This window comes from Littorina saxatilis, linkage group LG16 (assembly GCF_037325665.1).
Source record: "Littorina saxatilis isolate snail1 linkage group LG16, US_GU_Lsax_2.0, whole genome shotgun sequence".
Classification (NCBI taxonomy): Eukaryota; Metazoa; Mollusca; class Gastropoda; order Littorinimorpha; family Littorinidae; genus Littorina; species Littorina saxatilis.
The window spans coordinates 9,756,921-9,781,920 of NC_090260.1; the positions used below are offsets into that span (position 1 = coordinate 9,756,921).

The 25,000-nt window shown below is 41.9% G+C and overlaps 2 protein-coding genes and 1 non-coding gene across 3 annotated transcripts in view; 2 read left to right on the forward strand and 1 right to left on the reverse strand.

The window, feature by feature from the left end:
• The window catches only part of LOC138950336 (Kruppel-like factor 18), a 128,120-nt gene that overhangs the window by 66,615 nt on the left and 36,505 nt on the right, over window positions 1-25,000 (reverse strand). The window lies entirely within an intron of this gene.
• Window positions 5,690-5,762, forward strand: Trnar-ucu (transfer RNA arginine (anticodon UCU)). Its single transcript has one exon. It is a non-coding gene; the product is annotated as a tRNA-Arg (tRNA).
• LOC138950339 (uncharacterized) lies at window positions 14,638-18,933 on the forward strand. The gene is made up of 4 exons (XM_070322091.1): window positions 14,638-14,827; window positions 15,267-15,356; window positions 15,786-15,876; window positions 16,656-18,933. Exons 1-4 carry the CDS (start codon window positions 14,669-14,671, stop codon window positions 17,450-17,452), a joined length of 1,137 nt encoding a protein of 378 aa, XP_070178192.1. The 5' UTR covers window positions 14,638-14,668; the 3' UTR covers window positions 17,453-18,933.

The window sequence follows — 25,000 nt, forward strand, 5'->3', positions numbered from 1 at the left end:
GGGGGTGAGGGCCTAATCTAAAATGATTTCTTACATGGAGCTGAAGAAGAATATCTCTGGCCTTTTCCCACAAAAAGCCAGCCCAGTTCTGAGACTGTGTGTCGAGTTGTTGACACCGGACGGTGTGTACGTGTACTCATCGACTCAAAAATGAAATGTCCTTATAACAACAAGGAAAATTGCCTCGCAGTGTCAGGCGGTTTTAAACACACACCAAATCTCATTCATCATTTCACTACAAAGATCCACGACATTCTAAGCAATCATTGATGTATACACATTAACACATGAACAAGTACGAAGGCTCGCCCCCCCCCCCCCCCACACACACACACACAAACACACACTAATTATCTTCCTCTGACTCATAGCTCATGTATGCAGTTTTCAATGCATGCTTGCAGGACGAGGCTCTGAATACCAAGTCTTGCATTCATTTCTTTGTATGTATTGCTTCAGGATGAGGACATTCTTATGTATTCTGGGGAAAGATTGTGAGCTACAGATATTAATGAAATCATTTCTCGAAAAGATTAGAAAAGACCGGCGCTTGGAATTTGTCGGATTGGAGCACAATGGTGGGTATGAACATTTGATCATCCAATCAATGTCAAGACGAAAAGACATTATTTTGCTACTTTCATGTTTTGTTTTTAACAAACTTTTGATCCCGAAATTGACGCGTAGCCTGCAGGCTGTTAACAATACAAGCCTCTGGCTTTGCAAGCAATTGTGAATTGAAATCAATAGAATTCGATTACTTTTTTGAATGTTACAAAGTTTAATGATACAGTTTTTTGTGATTGGCACTACCCTGTGTGTTTGGCCAAGTTTTGACTGAATTTAATGTGTGTGTGTGTGTGTGTGTGTGTGTGTGTGTTTGTTTGTGTGTGTATGTGTGTGTATTTGTGTGCATGTGTGTGTTTTTGTGTGTGTGTATGTGTGTGCATATGTTTGTGTGTTTGTGTGTGTTTGTGTGTGTGTGTGTGTGTGTGTGGTTATCTGTATGTGTGTGTGTGTGTGTGTGTGTGTGTGTGTGTGTGTGGTTTTCGGTGTATGTGTGTGTGTGTGTGTGTGTGTATGTGTGTGTGTGTTGCTTGTTAGTGTGTGTGTGTATGTGTGTGTGTGTGTATGTGTATGTGTGTGTGTGTGTGTGTGTGTGTGTGTTTTTGATTGTATGTGCGCGTGTGAATGTCGTTTATTATGTTTAAGATATTCACATCAAATCACATTAAACACACACACACACACACACACACACACACACACACACACACACACACACACAACACACACACAATCCACACACAAACACACACACACAAACACACACAAACTCACACACACACACACGCACACACAAACACACACAAACTCACACACACACAAACACACGCACACACACACGCACACACACGTACCTAAAGTGTGGATGGTTACCTAAGAGGCGGCACTGGGTGTAGTGCCTTTCTAGTGCACTTGCACTACAACAGCACTGGGTGCAGTACTCGCTCCGGCATCGAAGAATTTTGCACTAAAAAATGCACAAAATTTGACCTATTTCGTCGCCTATAGAGGACGGAAAGAATGTCATTGGCTCACGTAAGTGTAGCCTATGCGATCGTAACTTTGTCTGTCTGTGCGTGCGTGCGTGCGTGCGTCTGTGCGTGTGTATGTCTGTGGTAGAAACTCTAACATTTGAAGACGTCACATTACATTGACGTCACATTATGACGTAAGAGGGTTAGACGTCACGCGAAGGAAGTACTGACAGTCTCGGTCATTATTATTTTGAGCGCGCCGAGACTAGTTGGCAGTCGTGTCCTTGTAAGTAGGCTACATGCACAGACAGATCTAGATCTAGTGTCTCGCTTTCTTGCACAGTTTCACCTATGCTCTTTCTGTGTGTGTGTGCCGTGTGTGTGTGTGTGTGTGTGTGTGTGTGTGTGTGTGTGTGTGTATGTGTGTGTGTGTGTGTGTGTTTGTGCGTGTGTGTGTGTGTGTGTGTGTGACGGAGTGATTGAGTTTGTGTTACTGTTTGTCGATTTCTTACGTGAGCCTTGATGGCTTCGCCTCTTGTTTTTCTTTGTAAAAACAAATTTAAAAAATGAAATAAAAAAGAGACCCCCCCCCCCCCAACAAAAAAAACCCCACTTTGTGCAGCTTTACACTAGGGGGTAGATGCCCCTGCCTCTCCTGCTTGTCTTTTCTTGCCATATGTTTTCTTGCTTTTGTTTTTGGCTCACGTAAGTGTAGCCTATGCGATGATAAACTTTGTCTGTCTGTGCGTGCGTGCGTGCGTGCGTGTGTGTGTGATAGAAACTTTAACATTTCCGAGTCTATGGATAAAGCTCGCATAAGAAGATTAGTCTCGGTCAAAAGTGTTTGAAGTGTGTGATAGAAACTATTTGAAGACGTCACATTATGACGTAAGAGGGTTAGACGTCACGCAAAGGAATTACTGAAAGTCTCGGTCATTGTTATTGTGAGCGGGCCGAGACTCTGCACAGTTTCACCTATGCTTACTGTGTGTGTGTGTGTGTGTATGTGTGGCGGAGTGATTGAGTTTGTGTTACTGTTTGTCGATTTCTTACGTGAGCCTTGAAGGCTTCGCCTCTTGTTTTGAACATTGTTATGACATTCTTTCCGTCAAAAAAGTCAATTTAACGGTGTTAAATGAAGCGAGCATCCACACAATTAGGTTGCCATCCAGAGTTTAGGTTGCCATCCACGTGTGGATAGTTGCCTTATGGTGATTTAGGCAACCAAACCTGTGGAAACATGGGTACACACACACACACACACACACACACACACACACACACTGGCGAACAAAACCGGACTCAAAAGCAATTACCCGCTTTACTTTATTCGTGAAGTCGATACAGACAGCATGACAGGCAGACTGCACCAATCGCATCCTCTCTAACACCAGTTGCAGTGTCAGTATAACAACCACACACTAACAGTGCTTTTCTGTAGTGCAACCAAACATAAGACGTGTAAAACGGCCACAAATTAACAGTGCTTTTCTGTAGTGCAACCTAACACTGAGAAGTGTATAACGGCCACAAATTAGCAGTGCTTTACTGTAGTGCAAAAAACCCCACCCACCTAAGACCTGTAAAACGGCCTAAACTTAACAGTGTTTTTCTGTAGGAGATTTTATCTATTGCAACCAAAACATAAGACGTGTAAAACGGCCACACATTAACTGTGTTTTACTGTAGTGCAACCAAACATAAGACGTGTAAAACGGCCACACATTAACCGTGTTTTACTGTATTGCGAAACAAACTAAGACATATAAAACGGCTAAACTTAACAGTGCTTTGTTTGTAGTGTAATCAAAAACTGGAACATGTAAAACGGCCACAAATTAACAGTGCCTTTCCGTAGTGCAACCCGAAACTGAGACGTGTGTGTGATAAAAACTAAGAAACATCCAATACGTCGTTTTCACGTGAGTAAATTTATAACTTCAAAACAGAAAGCAAGACGGGTGTAAAGTAGTGGAACAGAAAGCAAGACGGGTGTAAAGTAGTGGAACAGAAAGCAAGACGGGTGTAAAGTAGTGGAACAGAAAGCAAGACGGGTGTAAAGTAGTGGAACAGAAAGCAAGACGGGTGTAAAGTAGTGGAACAGAAAGCAAGACGGGTGTAAAGTAGTGGAACAGAAAGCAAGACGGGTGTAAAGTAGTGGAACAGAAAGCAAGACGGGTGTAAAGTAGTGGAACAGAAAGCAAGACGGGTGTAAAGTAGTGGAACAGAAAGCAAGACGGGTGTAAAGTAGTGGAACAGAAAGCAAGACGGGTGTAAAGTAGTGGAACAGAAAGCAAGACGGGTTTAAAGTAGTGGAACAGAAAGCAAGACGGGTGTAAAGAAGTGGAACAGAAAGCAAGACGGGTGTAAAGTAGTGGAACAGGGCTCAGGCACAGTTCTTCTGATGGAAGGTCCAGCCGGATGCCTGCTCCCAGTTGGACTGCGTGGCGGCCACGTAGTGAAAGTAGCAGGTCTTGTCAGTGTGGACCTCAGTACTCAGACAGCTCGCATCCTGGGAGCAGATTTGTTTGCACTCGTCGTCAGTGCCGGTCTTGCTGTACTTGTTGTTGTCATCGATACCGCCTCCAGGGTACGTCAGGCGATGTTCCCACTGAAACGACCATTTTGAACACAATTTATTTTTATTTTTTTTTTTTACTTTTACTGATCTTTATTTAGTTAATGGACAAGTTGGTTCACATAATGCATTACAGAGTTGCTGCCTTTTTAGATATATTAAACATTGTACCAGTCATTACATGATCAAACTGTGTTAGCCACCCCACCTTCCCCGGTTCCCAGCTATCCTTCTATCCCCGCCTCTAAACCCCAGCCCCAATCCTTCCATCTCCCCCAAATCAAATTTACTGACACAACACTGATTTTCATTTTACCTTATCTAAGTGTTCTTTGAATAAAATTATATAGCCTGTTGCTGCTGCAAATGTTGTTGTGACTGTTCTTCCTCAGTGTATATTTTTTTCGTTTCCTCAGAATGCAGTTCTCCCATGCACCACAGCGTCTATCAATGGAGTCTACAATATTGTCTGGGATGTGATTTGAGCAAGAGCATGTCAGAATGATCAAGGTAACTTTTTAAACACACAATTTGTTGTTGTAACATGTATTGGCCTATGACCAATGAAATGGTGCCACCGAAACGACCATTTTGAACACAATTTGTTGTTGTAATTTGTATCGGCCTGTGATCAATGCGATGTTCCCACTGAAACGACCATTTTGAACACAATTTGTTGTAATATGTATCGGCCTGTGACCAATGAAATGTTCCCACTTAAACGACCATTTTGAACACAATTTGTTGTTGTAATATGTATCGGCATGTGACCAATGCGATGTTCCCCCTGAAACGACCGATTTGAACACATGTTGTTCTTGTAAATATCGGCCTATGACCATATGCGATGTTCCCCCTGAAACGACCGATTTGAACACAATGTGTTGTTGTAAGTGTCGGCTAATGACAAATGCAGTGTCTACACTGAAACAACCGTTTTGAACACAATTTGTTGTTGTAAATTTCGGCCTATGACCAATGCGATGTTCCCATTGAAACGACCGATTTTAATACAATTTGTTGTTGAAAATGTCGGCCTATGTCGAATGCAGTGTTCACACTGAAACGACCGTTTTGAACACAATTTGTTGTTGTTAATGTCGGCCTGTGACTAAGGAAATGTTCCTGCTGAAACGACCATTTTTTACACCATTTGTTTTTGTTTTGTTTTTGTTTTTCTTATTCTTTATTGTGTGTTGTGTGTGCACTTTACGTGAAAAAAACCTGCTGCTTTTACCTTTCCTTAATCTTTTGCACCATCTGAAACATCTGGACAAGCATTGATTTATTCACAAAGCACATCGAGCTATTCCATCAGATTGTGGCTGTCAGAGTCATTTGTGTACTTTATCCTGTTTTCCCGACAACATGCGAGCTGTTTTAATATCATTTTTATTTTTTTTATTTTTGTTTTGTTGTAAGTGTTTGCATTGACGGTCTAGTGTGAATTACATAATAGCACATGTTTAGATACATACCGTTAAACAAAATATTTAATTTCAATTTTTGAACAAGCAAAAGTCAACCTTGCTGTGTGTCAAAACGTGCACTGTTTGTGTTCTTAATAAGAGCCCCCGTAGCGCAGTGGATAGCGCTCTGGACTTCTAATCCAGAGGTCGCGGTTTCGAATTCCGCCGGGGGTGTCACTTTTATATTTTGTTTATGCTGCTTCCATCAATCGGAAAATACTGTAACTCGTTATAAACGGTTATCTACTATCAACAGTAATGTTTGCAAATAATTGATTTAGGCTCTTTTTTTTAAACTACATGTTAATGTAAATACTATGCCACCAACCTTTGCATGTTTCAATTGCCTCGCAAGGAACGCAGCATACTGTGCCACAGTTTGCTCTGACGCTGGCACCGGAAGAATGTTCATAGAGTCACAGAACTGTACAGGCATGAGACCAAGGGTAGGGCGGATGGTGGCGAGAGAGGTGAAGGGACGGGGAATGTTTACAGTGCCGTGTGCTTGGCTGTGAGCAGTGCCCGCCAATGTTTAGCTCAGGCACCGTCGCGGCAGACGCGCCTTAGTTCTACGCAGGAAAATGCAGCGCGCTATTCTGGCCATCTGGCCAACTCTCGTCCTCATCTCTAAGGCAGACTGATACCAAGAGGTGTAAGTTACACCCGCCTTCAGGCTCAGGCATTTTCAAACGCTCGACTCAAGACTGTGTAGGTAGGAATTTAAGTGAGTCTGGTAAGTCTTTTTGGTACTGTCCGCAAAGTTCAGGGCGCGATAACCTGCCACCTCTCTCTTCAGTTCCGCACCCAGACTAGCCGTAGCCGCACCTGCAACCAAGAAAGGCAAGCGTCGCACTTGACATATGATCTTCCCAAAAGATTGCGGGTCTGCGTCCGTGGTGGTACCATGATAACAAGTCCACTAATTGGTCCAACTTCCCTTCGTGGAGGCGTGATATACTGTCAGCCATAATATTAACCGATCCTGCCACATGCACCGCAGAAATATTACAATTTGTCTTAGCACATTCCCACGCCATTTTTCGTAACAGACAATTAACGTAAGTGTTCGTCGATCGTCCTTTGTTTATGACACCTTTAGCAACAGTACTATCAGTGTGGAAAACCACGCTTTTTCCTGCCCACAAGTGCGACCAGCGTTCAACTGCTTTCACGACTGCAATGATTTCCTTGAAATTTATGTGCAGGTTTTTTGCTGCGGGAATGTCCTTTTCAAAACAAGTATAAACCCAGTCACTTTGGTAAAAGGCTCCTGCTGCTGTATTGCACGCATCGACATACACATGCTGCGTAGCATGTTGATGAAAATACACGGTACCATTGAACACTGTAAGAAAAGCCAACCACCATTGCAAGTCTTCATGAAAGGCTTTTGTAAGTCTAGTTTTGTGCTTTTGCTGCTGCAAAGGTTTTTGTGCGTCAAGTATGCGACGGAGAAAAAATCTGCCTCCCCGAACCACACATGACGCCCAGTTGAGAGAGCCTGCGAGGCTCTGTAGCTGCTGCTTGCTTGCGCGTTGTTTCCGCTGAAACTGCTGTAGCTTCTGTCGTAGCTGTTGTATCTTGTCGTTGCCCAACGACAGTGTGCAGGCCTGGGTGTCAATGTCCACCCCCAGGAAGGTGATGCGCTGGGTAGGCCCCACCACTTTCTTCCAACTGATGTTAAATCCTAATTCTCTGAGTAATCTAATCAAGGTAAAAAGCATTTTTTCACACTCTTCTTTTGTTTCTGTTGCTAACAAAAAATCATCAATATAGGCCACTACTCCACTCATTCCTCGTCTAATCATACACCGTCTCACAGCCTGTGAAATCCTATGGAAATGAGCGGGACCTACGTTACTGCCAAACGGCAGTCTGCTGTCAAAAAGATAAGTAGGTGTTTTGTCATCACCAAAAACCCATTTGAGTCCAGTTACCTGATAGTTCTCTGGGTGGATACACACAGATCTGTATGCTGCTTGAAGATCAACTTTAGCGCACCAATATCCGCTCTTTGCTAATTTACAGGCATCTCTTAATGTTTGAAATTTAACACTTTCCGGTATTGAGTAATCGTTCATTGCTTGTCCATAAGGTCTGCTGCCATCGTGAATGAGTCTGATTTCTTTATCGTTTTTTGGTATAGCTGCCAAGGCACTAACTATGGTAGGCTTCTTTGAAGCAATAACGTAGTTTCCTTTATTTATCTGATCTATGAGTTCCTGCTCTACTGCTACTTTATGCTGTATCGCTGATTTGTGGTTCTTATGTTCTACTGGTGTTACTACACTGCCTCTTGCAATAATGCGAAAACCGTGTTCTATGCCATCCAACAAAAAGGTCTTATCGCTATCATCTACCAGCTCATTTTGCCAAATATGAAGTTTTGCGCTAATGGAAAAACTACCACAGAGAAAGTTACAATTGTCAGGGTTCTGTGCTGCATAAGGACTAGAGTGGTTGGGGCCTACCTTGGCCGTAGAGACAATTTGCTGTGCTGGATCCTATATCAGGGGGTGGCTGCCAGGGTTCGCTGAGTGCTGGGTTGTGGGATGGTCCTTGCCGCAGCTGCTGCACGCGTGCTCGTAGATACAACGTGGACCATAGGCGCATGACCCCTTGTTGTACTGCAGGCACACCTCTTTGCCCCCGGGTCCTGTCGGTCGCTGTCGGTGCGCGCCACTGGCTCCGCCGTTGCCGCCAGACTTCTTGATGGTTGGCGTAGCCCGCTCCCGAAGCACAACTGTCGCCAGGTGTGGTGCTTCGGTCCCCCAGGACAATTTGTCGGCCGCCTGACGCTGTCGATATTCGTCGTCGAAGATGAGCACAGACTGCCAGGTGAAACGGCAGCCTAACTCCCCCACCATCTCTGTGTAGCGTAGATAGGCCGCTACATCAAAGTCTTTATCCCGGGACAGGAGTGTGGCCATGATTCTGGCATTTGCCACAATCCAGGCGGAGGGTGACACCCGATCTAACTTCGGCTTTGTATTGGGTAATTTGATTGTCACCCCTCCGCCAAGAGACACCTCCTCCTCCACAGCCAACGAGGATGAAACAAAATCGATGATTTTTAATCCCTCACCTTTGGGTCTTGCCGGCGTCACTGGCGAACCGTCCATGTTGAGTTGCCCCAACAATTCCGCCAAACCACTGGCACCTCTGGCGGTGTCGTTGCTCATGGGGCCTCCCCCATCTTTTGCTTGCAGGGTTTTAATCCCTGCCCGAAGCAGGGCAAGATGCCCCCTTTTCATGTTGGCACTCAGGGAGTCCAAATCCTCCGGCTCGACACATTTGAGGGCCGCCAACGAATCGAACCCCTCTTTGACAAGGACACTGGTCACCGCTGAAGGAAGGTTTGACTCCTTACACCATTGTTCTATTTCGGACATGATCACCAAATAATGTTCAATTTCCGACGCGTGCACTTCAATGCTGCTGCTGCTGCTGCTGCTGCTTTGCCGCTAATGCAAGAGCGCGCGTGTATCCTCTGGCACTCCCTTGCCAGAAAGTTTGGCGCCAAAAACCTCCACTACAACACCCTCCCCCCTCCCTCCTTACTTCTAGGCCCCGCCCACATCCGCTATCTCCATTCCTTCCCCCTTCCTCACCATCCTTGTCCAGTCCTAAATACCATCGCCTCACCTTCAGTTTAAAAACAATTTATCGTTCCTCTAAACTGACACATTATTTGTATATTTGTACATGTTTCTTGATATCACTGTCGAAACAGTTCAATGCCAGAAGATATCATCACACAGTCCGTCAATGTTAGATATATTGCTATGTGTCTGGACATATCATTTTTGTATTCACTCTGAAGAAGTTTTATGGGAGACAACCTATTATGCCGAGTGGTTCATTTTGTTGTCAGATAGTTACCTCCCTTGCATAATAAGCGCATTTTTGGGTAAAAATCGATTCGGGTTTAGACACAAAAATCACTGGACAAAAAGACTTTAATATTGACGCAAACAGCGTTTTATGACGTGTTGAAATGTTCCAACTGAAACGACCATTTTGAACACAATTTGTTGTTGTTAGTGTCGGCCTATGATCAATAAAATGTTCCAACTGGAACGACCGTTTTGAACACAATTTGTGCTTGTAAGTGTCGGCCTATGACCAATGAATTGTTCCCACTGAAACGAATATTTTGAACACAATTGTATGTGTGTGTGTGTGTGTGTGTGTGTGTGTGTGTGTGTGTGTGTGTGTGTGTGTGTGTGTGTGTGTGTGTGTGTGTGTGTGTGTGTGAGTGTGTGTGTGTGTGTTTTGTGTGCACTTTACGAGAACACCGGTTGCTCTTCCCTTTCAAATATGATCAATATGGACTACTTGTTGTAGTGTAATTATCTTTATCCCATGACCTGCCTCTTTGTCTCATGTTAGCTGAGGAGGTGATTATTCTGAATATTCCATCACAACTATATGGATATCCCATCACAACCGAGTTTCGATCTCAACTGTCATTGGTCATTGTCTTTGATTTCAGAGTACAATTGAATAATTTATAGAGGTCATCTGCATATGGACTACTTTTTTCAACATACGACTGAAATATTTTGTGGTGTCAAAGTCAATATCACGTATAGGTACAGGCCTACATGAGTCAATATTGAGAAAATAAAGAATACTTCATACGATACGCACATTATGCATGGATTTAAAGAGCAGAGTCGAGATATTTTGCTGGCTGAAGCCACTGCATGGTCAAAGGCAGGTTCAACGAGTATCGCGAGTGGGATCAAGGGACGATACCCCCTAATGTGTACACAGACAGCCATCTACACAGAACCGTGAAAGAGAGAGAGAGAGAGAGAGAGAGAGAGAGAGAGACAATGACAATGACAATGACAATTCTTTATTTTACGAGGGTAACAGAATAAGCATTGGTATACTTTTTTGCATCTGGCCCTCGCCCTAAAGAGGGACTAAATCTACTATAATAACTACTACTACATACTTACATAATTAGTAAAACAGTATAAGTTTATGTACATAAGTGCATTATATGAAACATTGTAGTTTATAAATGTTCATGACAAGGTGCAAAGTAAAAATGTGCAAGTCAATTAGAGTCAGAATACTATATGCAATAGTACATCAACTCTGTAAGACAATGGATATTATGCAGAACATCATAATTTCGTGAACAAAACAATAAATCAAAAGTGAGTGACTGTGTCCCAAAGGACATAACAATCAAGAATATACTATTTTCATTAAATGGGATATATATTTGTTTTTGAAAGAATCTGTGCTGGTAGCTTCCCGTAAGGCATTCGGAAGAGCGTTCCAGAGACGGCCACCTGAATAAACTAGACTAGACTTAAATAAGTCTATCCTAGGAAGAGGAGTGTTAAATTTCATAAGGTGGTGTGAATTCTTCAAAGAGAACTTTGAACAAATGGTTTGGGGTAGAGTTTCGGATATGATTTTATGCATAAAGATTCCTTTGTTAAAAAGCAGTCTTGACTTTAGAGGTAAGATCCCTAAATGTATGTAGTCTAACTCTGTGAGGGTAGTGTGCTTTAGTAATACTACTTTTAGCGCTCTTTTATGTAATCTGCTGAGTGGTTTTAAGGAATTTTCACTTGCGGAGTCCCATAGAGTGGATGCGTAATCAATAACAGATTGAATATGAGCAATGAAGAATAACTTTCTGGTTTGGCAGTTCAGGAAGTGTTTAATTCTAGATAAGAGATACACTTTCTTAGACACCACTTTACTAAGTTGCTCTATGTGGGTTGACCAAGACAAGTTGTTATCGATATTAACACCCAGCAGTTTGTGATGGTCGACTTTTTCCACTATTTCACCATCTATCATTAAAGCAGGACCAGCTGAACAAATATTCTGGCGTTTTTGTCTTGTTGTTATGACCATATATTTGGTTTTCTTTGGGTTAAGAGACATATGGTTTAGTTCAGTCCACTCTGTCAACTGGTTTAAACTCCTTTGAAGTGATTCTGATAAGCGAGTTACATTTGTGTTGCTGGAGTGAATTGTGGTGTCATCTGCAAAAAGTTCACATACATTTTGAATATGTAGGGGGAGGTCATTAATGTATATAGAGAAGAGGAGGGGTCCTAAAACCGATCCTTGTGGTACACCGTATTTTACTTCTTGCATGCTCGACGCCGAGGCGTTTGTTAGTACAGTCTGTTGTCTGCCGGTGAGAAATGAACTAATAAGTTTGACAGTTTCGATTCCGACGCCATACAATGCAAATTTTCTCAGTAATAACGTGTGATCAATAACGTCAAAGGCTTTAGCAAAATCAACAAAAATGGCACCACAGAATTCATTGTCGTTTATTTTCTCCAGCCATTGATCAACAAGAGAAACTAAGGCAGTATGGCAGGAATGGTTAGCTCTAAAACCCGATTGTTTAGGGTGAAGTAAATTGTTTTGGTTAAGATGCATTAGAATATGTTTGTTAATGTGTTTTTCAAGTGGTTTTGATAAAACAGACAATATTGAAATTGGCCTATAGTTTGATGGGTCTTTTTTATCACCTGATTTAAACAGAGGAATGACTTTAGCCTGTTTCAGGGCGACTGGGAAATAATTTTTGTCTAAACAAAGATTATAAAGGTAAGTGAGTGTTTCAGAAATTACAGGGGCTGACAATTTAAGAATCCTACCATCGAGGCCGTCGATTCCCCGGGAGCCTGTTTGCTTAAGGTGTGTAAGTGCGTAAAAAACTTCAGGTACTGTAAGTAGAGGAATATTCGCTTGACTTGAAACTTGTTTCGACTCACAATATTCTTCTAACACTTTCAAATTGTTCAAATTGGATTTGTCATTTGTAATAATTTTTTCAGCTATTTTAGAAAAATGCGTGTTTAAATCATCAGGGGATATGTCCTTAACACAACTTGAATGACTGGCAATCGTTTTATTTGTAAGTTCATTTATTGCTTTCCATATATTCTTTGAATTTTGCTTTGATGACGCTAAGTCATGAAAGTACTTAATTTTTTTTGTTCGTTTAAGTGAGTTTACTTTATTTCTCTGTTCTCTATACTCTGCTTCCTTGCCAACTGATTTTAAGAAATCACGATGGCCAATAGCATCTTGTAATTCAGTATCAAACCATTTAGGTTTTACTATTTGCTTGACTCTCTTAATTCTCCACGGGGCATGTTTATCGTATATTTCTGTAAAGACATTTATCCAGTGTGTTATTGCATCATCAGGATCCGTATAATTATAAACATCAGAGAGAGAAGAATTACTTAAGTCTACAAGAAAAGCGTTCTCGTTAAATTTAGTAAAGGAGCGGTACTTTACTGTCTTGTGACCAACTTTGGGGATTTTTACACCCTTTCTTGACCACGTGAGACAAACAGGAAAATGATCACTACAGCCGCTGGTTGGAACACAAACTTCTGCAACGTTACGGGTGTTAGAAACATAGACATGATCTATCAAAGTGCTTGTAGATGCAGTAACCCTAGTAGGGGTGTTCACGACTTGTTTGAGATCATAAAGGTTGAACATATCTAACCATGGTTTATTTTGTTTTAATAAATCAATGTTAAAATCTCCTAAGAGAATGGTTTCTTTTGATTCTAACAAAGCAGCATCTAACATATGTGAACATTTGTCCGTCCAGTTTACACGTTCTGCTGGATTTCTATAGCAGAAACCAATAAGCATTGGAGGTGCCTTTTTTAATTTGACCTCGATCCAGACGGATTCCACAAACTGTTCTAAATGTGTTAAACGTGTGTAGGTCAATGATTCACTTATATACACAAGCAATCCAGTTTCTTTACATTGTTGGGGGTTTCTGCGTACAACACTGTAACCTGGAACACAAACCTCAGAATCCGAAATCGTGTCAGATAGTCTTGATTCTGTAAACCCCATAACATGAAAATGTGTTCCTGAGTTTAAAAGCATGGTGGAAACTTCGTGTAATTTATTAATTGCATGGTTTATATTAAGGTGTCCAATACGAAGACCCTCTTTTGTGGGCCATGAGGTAAAAGAATTACTCATGATAAATCTCAAAACAGTGTTTTCACGTTTTAAGAAGAAAAGAAAAGAAAAAAAAAGAATAAAATCAAAATTACTTTAAAACAGCAAAAGTAATCAATAATCGATAAGGAGAAAATATTGAATTATACTATACACAGATACACACAGAGATGCGACCAATGGAGTTTAACACTTGGTGTCAAATTCAAACGAAAGACAAAACAAAGAGAGAAAAAAAAGCTACACTACTTTACACAAAGAGAAATAAGTAGACTTAAGAGTAACAAGAATTAACCAGAGCAGATTAACTCAAATTCAACGAGTAAAATGACCCGACAGTGAATAACTGAAACACCAGTAGTCACGTTAATGACACGCGAAGATGAATGACGAGAATGGAGGGCTTTCACACAGTCCCAACTTGATAATAGCGGACACAGTATCAGATCAGAATCATCAGTAACTGATTCAGAGAGAGAGAGAGAGAGAGAGAGAGAGAGAGAGAGAGAGAGAGAGAGAGAGAGAGAGAGAGAGAGAGAGAGAGAGAGAGAGAGAGAGAGAGAGAGAGAGAGAGAGAGAGAGAGAGAGAGAGAGAGAGAGAGAAAGAGAGAGAGAGAGAGAGAGAGCAATCAAAACACAACCTAGTCACCTGGTAGTTCGAAAACTCAATCTGAAACTGACATCGATTGTCGAAGGCATGCCTGCGGTGCATAACTCTGGACAAGTTCTCGTAGCTGGGAACCCGTTGAGATCCATTCCAACACCAAAAAAAATATCAGAAGACTCACCATGAAGTCAAATCAAACGTTAGGTTTTCTCATTTGGTTATTTGCTTTGGCTTTAAGTGTATTTCTTCGATTGATAGCTGACTCTGCTTGCAACCGTGCTGTTCAAGACTGTTCGAACTGTCGTCTGCTAGACGGGCTTGTGTGAATCCGAGTCGAGTCAACTGCGGGGTTCAACGACAAATGAGGGAGTGGCACCAACATGAAAAGAAGAAGACGAAAAGAAGTTGGAGATACAGTTAAGATATATGGGGAAGAGAAGAGGATGTGAGGTGTTAGATGTATCCACGGACCTAATAACTAATGGACGCTCCTCTTAGCTGGCTCTCGCTCTTTCGGCCAATCAACAAGTGCCAGACACAGCTGTGTGTTCGGGTGTTGGGGTTTCTCACTTCCGCTAAAGCTCAATCCATCATGGCCACGCTGGAGAATGTTGTTGATCGAGTACTCGGCGAAATCATTGTAAGTGGTTTTTCTTCAAACTTTTGTTTAAATTATAAATGGAAAGAGATGCTAGAGGTACTTCGAAATACGTCAGGCAGTCAGTACGGCTATAATTTTGCGGAAATTCGAAGGAATGTGATGAACAAACACAGTGTTTTACAAGGCAGAAGGCTAAATTCACTGACTGACGATGTTTCTTTGACCATCGGAGATCGGGTCTCCTGGTCTTTTAATCAGTTTTTTTTTAAATCTGTTGATAAATATATGGTAGAAAAGCACTTTTGGGAGTGCTATTGATGTTATTTAGTCCCATGTCTCGTGCAGGCTAAAGGGTTGTTTACAGTCACTGTGGCATGCCTATCTCATCTGCAGCTGGGCTTGTTTTCATTTTGCTTGTCTGCTAATCAGCTTTTCATTTCCTGAAACCATTTGTTGCAATTATATTTGCTTGATTCAGAATGGGGATGATGACCTTTGTGACTTGGATGGGATTGCCCGAGCCAGTGAAAAGGAGGCGGCTGGCAAGAAAAAGACACCCTTCATTGAGGTAAGTAATGCAAGTATTTACTCATAATGCTTGACATTATAATTTATATGCTGTGTATGCTTTTGTGATCATTTTTTCTTTTCATATATTTTGAACAGATAACTGGCTACATACATTATATTTTCTAGACGCGATGCCTGCTCAAGGCTGAAGATTGAATCTAAATGTGTATTTATACATAAGTGTGTGTATATCAGGTAAATGTGTAAATACATGTATGTGCACCTGTTGCATGTAGCAGATCTATCTACTTGCTACATGTCTACTACCACAGGGCTTGCACGTAGAACACAAAACAACAACAAAATACTCTGCAATTGGTTGCCGCAGTAAATCTACATTTTCAGCTTTATTCCTTTGAAATGTCAAATCTGCTCGCGCACATATTTTTTCGGTGTGTGTTGCAAGTTGCAATGTTTATGTGTGCAGGTGAATATGAAATTGGTGGAAGATGCCTGCTCTTCACTGGCTGAAAATTGTATTTCGGTTGCAGCAAGATCTGTCTTCAAGAACATATCAAGTATGTACTTAATTATTTAAAGAGCCACGTTGGGCATCGATGACTCTCAGAAATGTAGTAAAAATAAACAAACCCAAGATAACCAGTGAAATGCTCAAAGGAATAAGATTATGAAGAATTACGCACAAGAAAACTTGCCCTGACGCATAAAACACAAAAAACACAAAAAAACTGGGTGCCCATAGCTGTGTGTTTTGTTTTGGTTTCAAAACAAAGTAGGTAATTCTTGGAAACCAAGCCTTTTTAGGAAAGCAAAGCTTGGCGAAAGGGAAAGCCCCTAATTTGCATTCGTAGCTTGGGCCTGATATTCATGTACAAATTCCCGACGTGTAAACAATCCGCGCGACAGCGAAGCGGGGTACGTGTGCATATGTGTTCATTTATAGTTATTTTTTATGTTTATATCATCTTCTAAAGCCTTTTTACCCCCAAAAAATTCCCCAACGTGGCCCCTTTAAGATCAATATTATTGAGTCCAAAGTATGTAAGCATTTAATTTTAACCAATTTAAAATGAAGCATTGATCCATATTTTTTTGCTTTTGGGCAGGGCGGGTGTAGTGTTATATGCTGGTACTATGCTGTTACTGTAGATAAAAACTTGTGCAAAAAATTATGGTGTTCATGCTTTTTTTTTTTAACTCACACTTTCAAATATTGTTCAAAGTAGTTTGGAGTGCATGGCATAATTCTAATCATAGACATATGCAATTTTCTATTGTATTTTGTAGGTCATTTGCTTCTGGAAAGCCTGGTAAATGTGGGTTTTTTTTCTTGCAGGGCCCACAGTGCTTGAAGCAGTTCGATTCCTCAATCAGTGCCTCGTTCCGCGAACCAAGTTCATCCGCAGCAGCAGGGAGCTGGCGTGGAGAAACTTCTACGCAAACTATGTGACCAACATGCCTTATGTGATTACAGCAACAGGATCTCCGCAAGCTGCCACATGGCTGTGTCAAAGACTATTCGAGACACTGTTACATGAGAACTATCCTCTGTCATCACCAACAGAAAGACAAGAAAAAGACCAAGAATGCGAGGATTTGGGTGTCGAGGGGAGGGACATTGTCAGCTACATAGGGGGGCATATACTTTCCAAACTGAAGCAGAGATTGGCAAAGTTTACCAAAAATGACACAAATGAGGCTATTTCAACATGCCTTGATGACTTTTTGACCACAAAAGAAAAGGCACAAAACCAACTTTTCACTTCTACCATGGATAGGGGTAGGCTGGTTTACCTGAAACCACAAGCCGAGAAGTTTTTTCTTCTTTTAGAAATCAAAATGAGAAATGTTTGCAGTGCTAGAAATCTGAATGGTTGCAAATTGTCTGATTTTGAGGAAATGTGTGCAGCTGATGAAACCATCACATCAGCTTTTCACAGTTTCACTGCTGAGGCCTCAACAACAACCAAAGAGGTTGTGTTTTCAAAAGTCACACTATTTTTTTTTAAGATTAGGGTGCACCATGAGTGCAAAACATTCAAGGAGAAATTGAATTCCATGTCAAGGGTCAGCAAGCAAACAAAAGGCTTGAGAAAAAAACTCAAAGAAGGCAGTTCAATGAGTAGTGACTAACCCTGATAGGGAATCAGCTCGTTACTCCCCCTTAGGGTTAGGGTTATGAACAGTAACAATTAAGCCGGGGGAGTAACGAGATGCTCCCTCCTGATAGTATAGCACTGTCATGATTTGGTACAGTGCTTTCTGTATTTTGACAGTGGCAGAGAATTTTGCAGCAAAATACCAAACTTGTCGCTAAATGTGTTTCAACTTTCTTGTGTGTGCTGATGTTTTGCTGAACATTGTAACATACCCTGTTATGTATGTGGCTTTATTTATCATAATCAAAAAAGGATACTTTCTTGTGAAGGCCTTTGCATGGGTGCATCTTCTTGAAAATGAAAACAAGGAAGCCAAAAAAAAGACACATACAGAAGAGCTTTGCGACTGATAAAAACCTAACATTTTGTGCAGTCGCATAGGTGCATTACAGACTTTTCATCTAAAGCGATACGATTTAGTCGCGCTTCCCTGTAAAGTAATAGACTGTTGTCTAACGCTTCATTTTGAAGCATGGGAGCGCGCGCTTACCCCATGCCTGAGTTATCTTTCTTAATCTTGTCGTTATTATTCAACTCGATGAAGATGTGTCTTCATGGCGATGAACATGCTTAATAATAACAGTTATTTTGCAGGTGCGGTTCATGCAGTTGGTTAATTTATGTAAAGCATTTTCCTATGCAAGGCTTAGGCCAAAGGGAAGATGTTGGTTACTTCCCTTGACATTAGCTTTTTGGAGTTGTTAAACTAATTGTGGATTATCTTTCAGAGAATGCTGTGTCTGCAGGATTTTGGCTGTATTGTTACTTGTCTATATTTGTCATGATTATTTTGTACAATGTTACATTCATTGGTTTGTGCTTTGTATTATGTCATGTGTGACTTAGAAGGCATGTTGTTTATAATTGTATTTTCTTTTCTTTTTAGTGCCTTCTTTACACTGCTTTCTGGTTGCTACCAGAATAATAACCTTTTTTTCACTGCTTTCTGGTTTACACCAGAAATTCTGGTCTTACATACATTGTTTCTGGTTCTATTATTGTTTCTAGCTGATTCTGGTACTGGTAGATATCAGAATTCATAATTGCTATTTCTGGTTTTATGTCAGCATTGCTATTTCTTGTATTATAGTTCTGTTCATTGTTTCTAAATTATAACTTATAGCATTGTCTCTGGTTGCTTCCAGATTTAGCTAAACTGTTTTGGAACATTTCTGATTTAGATAAGCTACCTGAGTGGTTATTCTTAGTTACATTTTGCTTTAATAAAAGATAAGTTAAAGCAACCTCTGTCTTCGGTGTCTTAATTGTATGCTCCACTGCCTGTGCTATATATCCTTTTCCTTCCACCCGACCTTCCCACCTCGTCAGGGGACAACTATTCAAACCCATATCCTCATCATTTTGTTTCTCGATTGAGAATAATCATTTATAGATGACTATTATTCATTTCCCTTGTTGGGGTGTACTTGCATGTACTGGTGGTTTATTACCCAAATGTCCTCACAGTGACTGAGGCTTCTATGAGGCTCAGTGATTCGTGTATTTTGTTTGTTCAGCCCATTTCTTCCTTGTGTTTATTCACAAGAAAAAAGACAATAAAAATAATCATTTATGTATGATTTATGGTGGAATTTCCTGCATGGTGTGTACTAGGATGTATTGTACTAAATGTACTGTGGTCGTATATTAACGGGTTATATTTCCCCGTATGTGTACTATGCGTGCAGGTTCATTGGAGGGAAGGTGTAGTGGTTGTTTAATTGTTTGGTTTAGCAACGAAAAAATTCATCCCTTTTTGGAAGATGAGGGTGGTCCGCCCGAGGGCAGACCAGGTTGTAGGTTCGAGACAACAGATTGACTATTGTCGTTTAGGCAGCTTAGGGATTCTGTATCGGTTCGCTGAGTGGTCGTGTGGCCGTTTTCGCTGTTGGCTACGGCGCTCGCGCCTTTCCCTGTCCTCCTCGTAGGTACGGTGGCGTTGTACTGCAGCTTGTTCCTCTTTGATGGATTTCTGCAGGCTGAGTTTCAGCATGTTGAGGGCTTCTTCGTCTTTATTCGCGATGGCGAGGGCCTCGTCGCGGAGACATTTGATGGTGTCCGTTTCCTTTTCAATTTCCGCCTCAATGATTTCGGCGAACTGGTGTTGGAGGGAAATTTTATTTTCCCTTATGGTATCCTGAAACTGACCTCTAAGCTCATGTATTCTGGCAGTAGAGCCGTTCAATGCTGGGTTGAACTCAGTGGTCCCTTTAAGGAAGGGTACACACCGGTCCTTCTCGATTGCGAGAATAAGCGATTGCTTTGCAGTGGTAAGACTCATTCTGCGTTTGAAGGTTTCCTGCAGTTTATCCAAGATGGGGATTACCCTTTCTTTGGCTGGTTTCAGGTTAACCTGTATGGCTTGGGCGGGAGCGTTTGCGTCCGCAGGTAACATAAAATAAATAAATATAAAATAAATAGATCCTCGGGCTAAGCGCTACGTTTGCTCAAAATCATGTGTAATTTTGTTGTAACAGATCGCAATTACACAACACTTCAAACTTGACAAAATTGATGCACTGCTGAACTTGAACACATCAACATTTCCCAAACAGTCCATTTCACTGAGGGAAAAGATAATACGCACACACACAAATAACTTAAAGGCACAGTGCCTTCGTTTTGCGTTTTTGTTGCAGCTGAGTGCATTTACAGTTCAAAAATCCTCCGATGGTAGTAAAACAAACCCAAAACTACCCAACGACGACATCTGTGAAGCTCGACAGTTTCTTGTTCACGCGAGTGCATAAATTAACCTAGTTATTACGTGGTGTTTGGTCCGAGTTCGATTCAACTGAGTGATTCCGGCCTCCATTTTGTTTTACACAAACTCATGATGATGTCTGACATAGTTTGCTAGTGACGTGTCTTTTTGTGCATGATGTGGTGATCTACCTGATCTAAATTTAGATAAAAAAATAGGTCAAGACCAGCCGGGTCCGAGTACGAAATTAATTCGTAAAAAAATCGCAGTTCTTGACTCTTTGGGTGCAAGTCAATGAAACTTGGTAGCTGCCTGAGGTATGACTAAAAGCCCCAGGGGCTCCGTGCACCTGGATTTGACAAGTTCAGTACCTTTAAGTGATACAGCCACAACACTGCACGATCAGTTGTTCTTTTTCTTTTTCAATGGACTGATGCTGAGGTCCACTTGAGGTGGTTCGTGGTGCGCCCCCCTAGAATTTCCTCTTGGGGTGATGATGAGAGCAAGCTGGCGCTGAAGGAGGATACTGTTCTCCTGATGACCAAACTCGTACAGGCTCGGGTTTTCAGCTGTTCGCTTCATGGCCCTGTGGCGTCCAAAGTGTTCCTCGATAGGGTCTTGGCAGAATTTGTTGCTGAGGATGAACGACACACCATTGGCCAGCAGAAAACGGGTCACCCCGATGAATGCGCGGACAGTCATCACCAGGCCTCGGTAGGTCTGATGCGTCAAGAACATCTTTTGACGGTCAGCTCGGGTGTATGGTTGATCATTTCTGTTGTCCACTGATGTACGCCAGTCCTCCAGGTATTGAAGAAAATCCTCCAGAAACTGAAATCTGGGATCATTCACATCAGTGTATGCATCTAGATCTGGCTTCAACTTTCTCTCACCTTCCTTCAGATGCCTGGTGTTCAGACAGTCAAAGAACCTGTCCATAAGCAGCACAAACTTTGCTGTCTCCTGGACCTCAGGCTTGCCGTATGTTTGCATAACACGCCCAACGCGGTTGCTCAGGACCTGCGCAGCCAGACTGACATTCATCTTGGAATGTGGTGTCAGATTAATGTGGGCATTCTCCAGCTTGGTCATCCGCAGTCCACGCGCCCTGTCAGCTTCACGAACATCACTGATGTGGCTCCACAGCAGTTTGAAACCATCTTTCCACAGCAGTCTGGTGTTTTTCCCGCTGCTTTCAAGGTTGTTTCTGACAGTCTTTATCAGATGGGGTGCGTCAGAAATGAAGAAAACCTCCCGCTCTGGGGCATGGAGGTTGACTGCTTTGAAGCAGACATCGCTGACGCCAGGCACCTGGTGGAGCTGATACAGCCGCTGGTTTGGAGATGCTTTATCGCTGGTGCTGGCAACCACCTTCCAGCCACACTCCTCTAAACAACCGATGGCTGTCCACAACAGTGGCATCAGTTCATCAGAGGTGGCTCCCGTGGTGCCAAAGTACCCGACGCTCATCTTCAAAGTGCTGTTAACCCCCACCACATAAAAGACGAGGGCATGTGTGGCCACTTTTTCTCTGTCAGTGTCAAATGTCCAGCTGTCTTTGTTCACAAAGCCCACAAGGAAGCCGCTCCTCTGATCAAACATCAGATCAGACCTGATTGTCATTTCATCGTGTAGCAACACAACATATCTTTGAGTTTCAGGCAGTTTGGCAGCCTCCCTTCGGAGTTCCTCCATGACTGCAGGCCGAAAGCCTGCCTCTGGGCTGTTTGCACTCGTATACTCCCGCAGTGTGGTGGTTCCAGGGAGTTTCAGCACACCTGTCTTTCGGAGTGTCTCGTAGGCTGCTTTGCTTTTGCTTTGAAGCATAATTGCAAGGCGAATTATCATGGGATGCCATCGCATGCCTTTTGCTTTGCAAGTCAAAGCCTTTTGTTGCTCCTCCCAGAAGAGCTTCTGGAGTGACCCCTCCTTCAGTTGACCTGTGTCTACTGCACATAGACTGCTGTGCATTGCTTCGTTCATGTGAACAGACTCTTCTTCCATTTTCTCTTTGAAGAGCTGCAACTCCTTTTGAAGACGGTTGTTCTCAAGACGCGTGTGCTTGAATGCTTCTTTGAGCTGTGCTTTCGGCATGTTGTGAAGAGGTGCATTGGGATGTATGGGCTTTGTCACAGCTTCTGCTAGCGTATTTCTTTTTTGAAGAAGAACTTTCTCAACCTGCACACATTTCTGACACACTGGAGATGAAGGTGGCAACAATAACTCGCATCTTGTCGATTTCACACTTGAAATGTGGGTCACTTTCCCGTTTACACACTTGTATTCCATGTGTCTATAATATGATGTGCGACCATCTGGTGCGCCAGCCAAATCCTGCAGATTTCCATCCGTGATTCCAGGGCAAACTCTCATGTCCTGCAGCTCCTTCAGCAGATGGAGCAGCTTCTTCTTTTCCAAGTCTATGCTGAGGTGTGGAGCTGGTGAACCAAACACCTGCAAACAGATACAAAACAACTTATAAACTCTGCGACAAATGCAGCATAACAAGTTATTAAGAATTTTTTTGGGGGGAAGGGGGCAAGCATGACAATTTTTTTACTTTCCAGAGGGCCCTTGTAACCTTCACAGACCATATTAACTTCAAATTCAAACTCCAGCTGCTTTGAGGTCTTATTGGAATGATTTTGTAAGTTTGAAATTACACTGTTTACTGAATTTTTGGCAATTTTTCTTTTTGATGTTAAACTTGTCAGATCTGAACAAAACAAAATCACTGACACGGTCTGAGCTCTCAAAGACACGACACTAGCAAATCCTCTCAGCTTTAAAAAAAATTTCCTTCACAAGTTTATTTTAATGAAGATCCAGTTCTAAAAAAAAGGTGTGTGTGTGGGGGGGGGGGGGGGTAAGAGGTCTATTTCATTTATAACATTTGAGTCATGTTGATTGTTATCACATTTTTGGTCTAAATTTTCAGTGCCATGAGCATTTTTTTTTTAAATAGAGCGAAAAACAACAACTGGGGAATCACCTAATGTACCCTAATACTAATTTTCATGGAAATCCATCCAACCGTTTTGAAGATATTTGAAGCTACGCCCGGACGCATGCACGCACGGCCGCTCCCGAGTGAATCCAATAAGTTGTCTGCTTTGCCTAACAACATGACCTCACAGCATACTTCTCTAAAATGGCTAATCAAAGCAAAAAGTTGGCCCCAAATACCGTTACATCTGCAAGCGTGCCCTTCTCTGAGTTTTCCTTTGCCAGAGTGACAGTCACATATCCACGCTCAGAAGGAAGGCTGACTTGAAAAGATGATGCCATGTTTTCTTGAACAATCCAAGGACTCTCCACCAAAGTCAGGTCCTTCCTCACATCATCAAAGTTGTAGTATGACACTCGGTCTGGGATTGGTGGAGGTGGTCTGTCAGTCTGTAACACATGAGAATTGTATGGTTTACTGCTAGTGGAGATAACTCAAAATCTATCATTTCAGTCAACTTTGAACCGGCCTTTCAGCCAATCAATGACAAAACCCACAGATGTCAAATAGCCAGATGTCAGGCCCCCCCAAAAATAAATCTGGTATAGTGGTAACATGGCTGAAAAAAATGGGGTCAGTAGGTTTGGTAGGTACTTTTTCTTGTTTGTTTTTTTGGGCTGAATGTTATTGTGCAATGATTTTTTCTGTTTTGTTCTCCTTCCCCCATCCTAAAGACACATGAGGAATGAGGAAATAAAGGTTGTGATTTATTAAAACGCTAACAAACTTTCACAAAGCCTTGCTGTTACCCCGATGTGTGTTTTGGGTTACATTTCAGATTGCGTTGTGTGCTCCAGGGACATGACTTAGCAGTGCAATAATTAAAAAAAGTCTAGGGTCGGCAGAAAAAAATATGGTAGGTCGGGTTACCAGAAACAATTGTTGGTTTGTTTGGGCCTCAAATAGAAAAATATGGAAAATTTTAAAAATAAATAACATACAGGTCCTGGTCTTGAGGGATTCAGCGTCACAGGTCTTGGCATGTGATAGGTCGGAATGCTTCCCAGTACAAGGCCACTGCACTTGCCAGATGGACCTGAAATTGTATTTATAATGAATGTACACATAAAATCTAGAAAAATAAATGTAAAATAAATTTAAAAAATACCCAGAAAAAAATTGTAAAACCCAGCTCTGTGTCACAACCTGTGCTCTGTGTGATCAGGGTGCTTTCAAACTTGTATAATTAATCTATGGTTGCCACTTTCAAATCTGGAAATATTCTCAATTTTGTATTCCATATAAATGTGTGGTGGTGTGGTACAGCTGTCCCCAACACATCCCCCTCCAACTCCAAGTAAAAAGGGAAACCACCACAACAAATAGAAATATATAATTGGTGCTCATAACTGACATGCAATTCTTGTTTGTGCAAATTTAGCCAGTTACTTCAGTAAAGAAAATAACACAATAGCAAAAAGACTTACCGTATTTGATACCGCTTGCTTCAAAATGCCGGGAGCATATTCTTGCAGTGTTTTCGTTGAATGACTTGTCCTTACGGTCAATGATGCGGATCAATACTCGTCGGTACTCGTCTTGCTCGGCGCTCACTCCTTTCCTGGGCAACTTCGGAAAACATAATCCTCGACAGTTTGTCGAATTAGCGTGACAATCCACAATACAGCAGTTCGAACCACTGCTTTTATTCATCATGACGCTCGACCGCCCTGCCATTGTGATTGTTCGACTTTAATCAGCCACAAACCGCAAGACATCAACGTGTGAAAGAAAATCCCACCTACGTTTGAAGGCTACTTATACAAGCAAACGAATGCCACATTCAAGTATTTAATTTATGCACTTGAGAA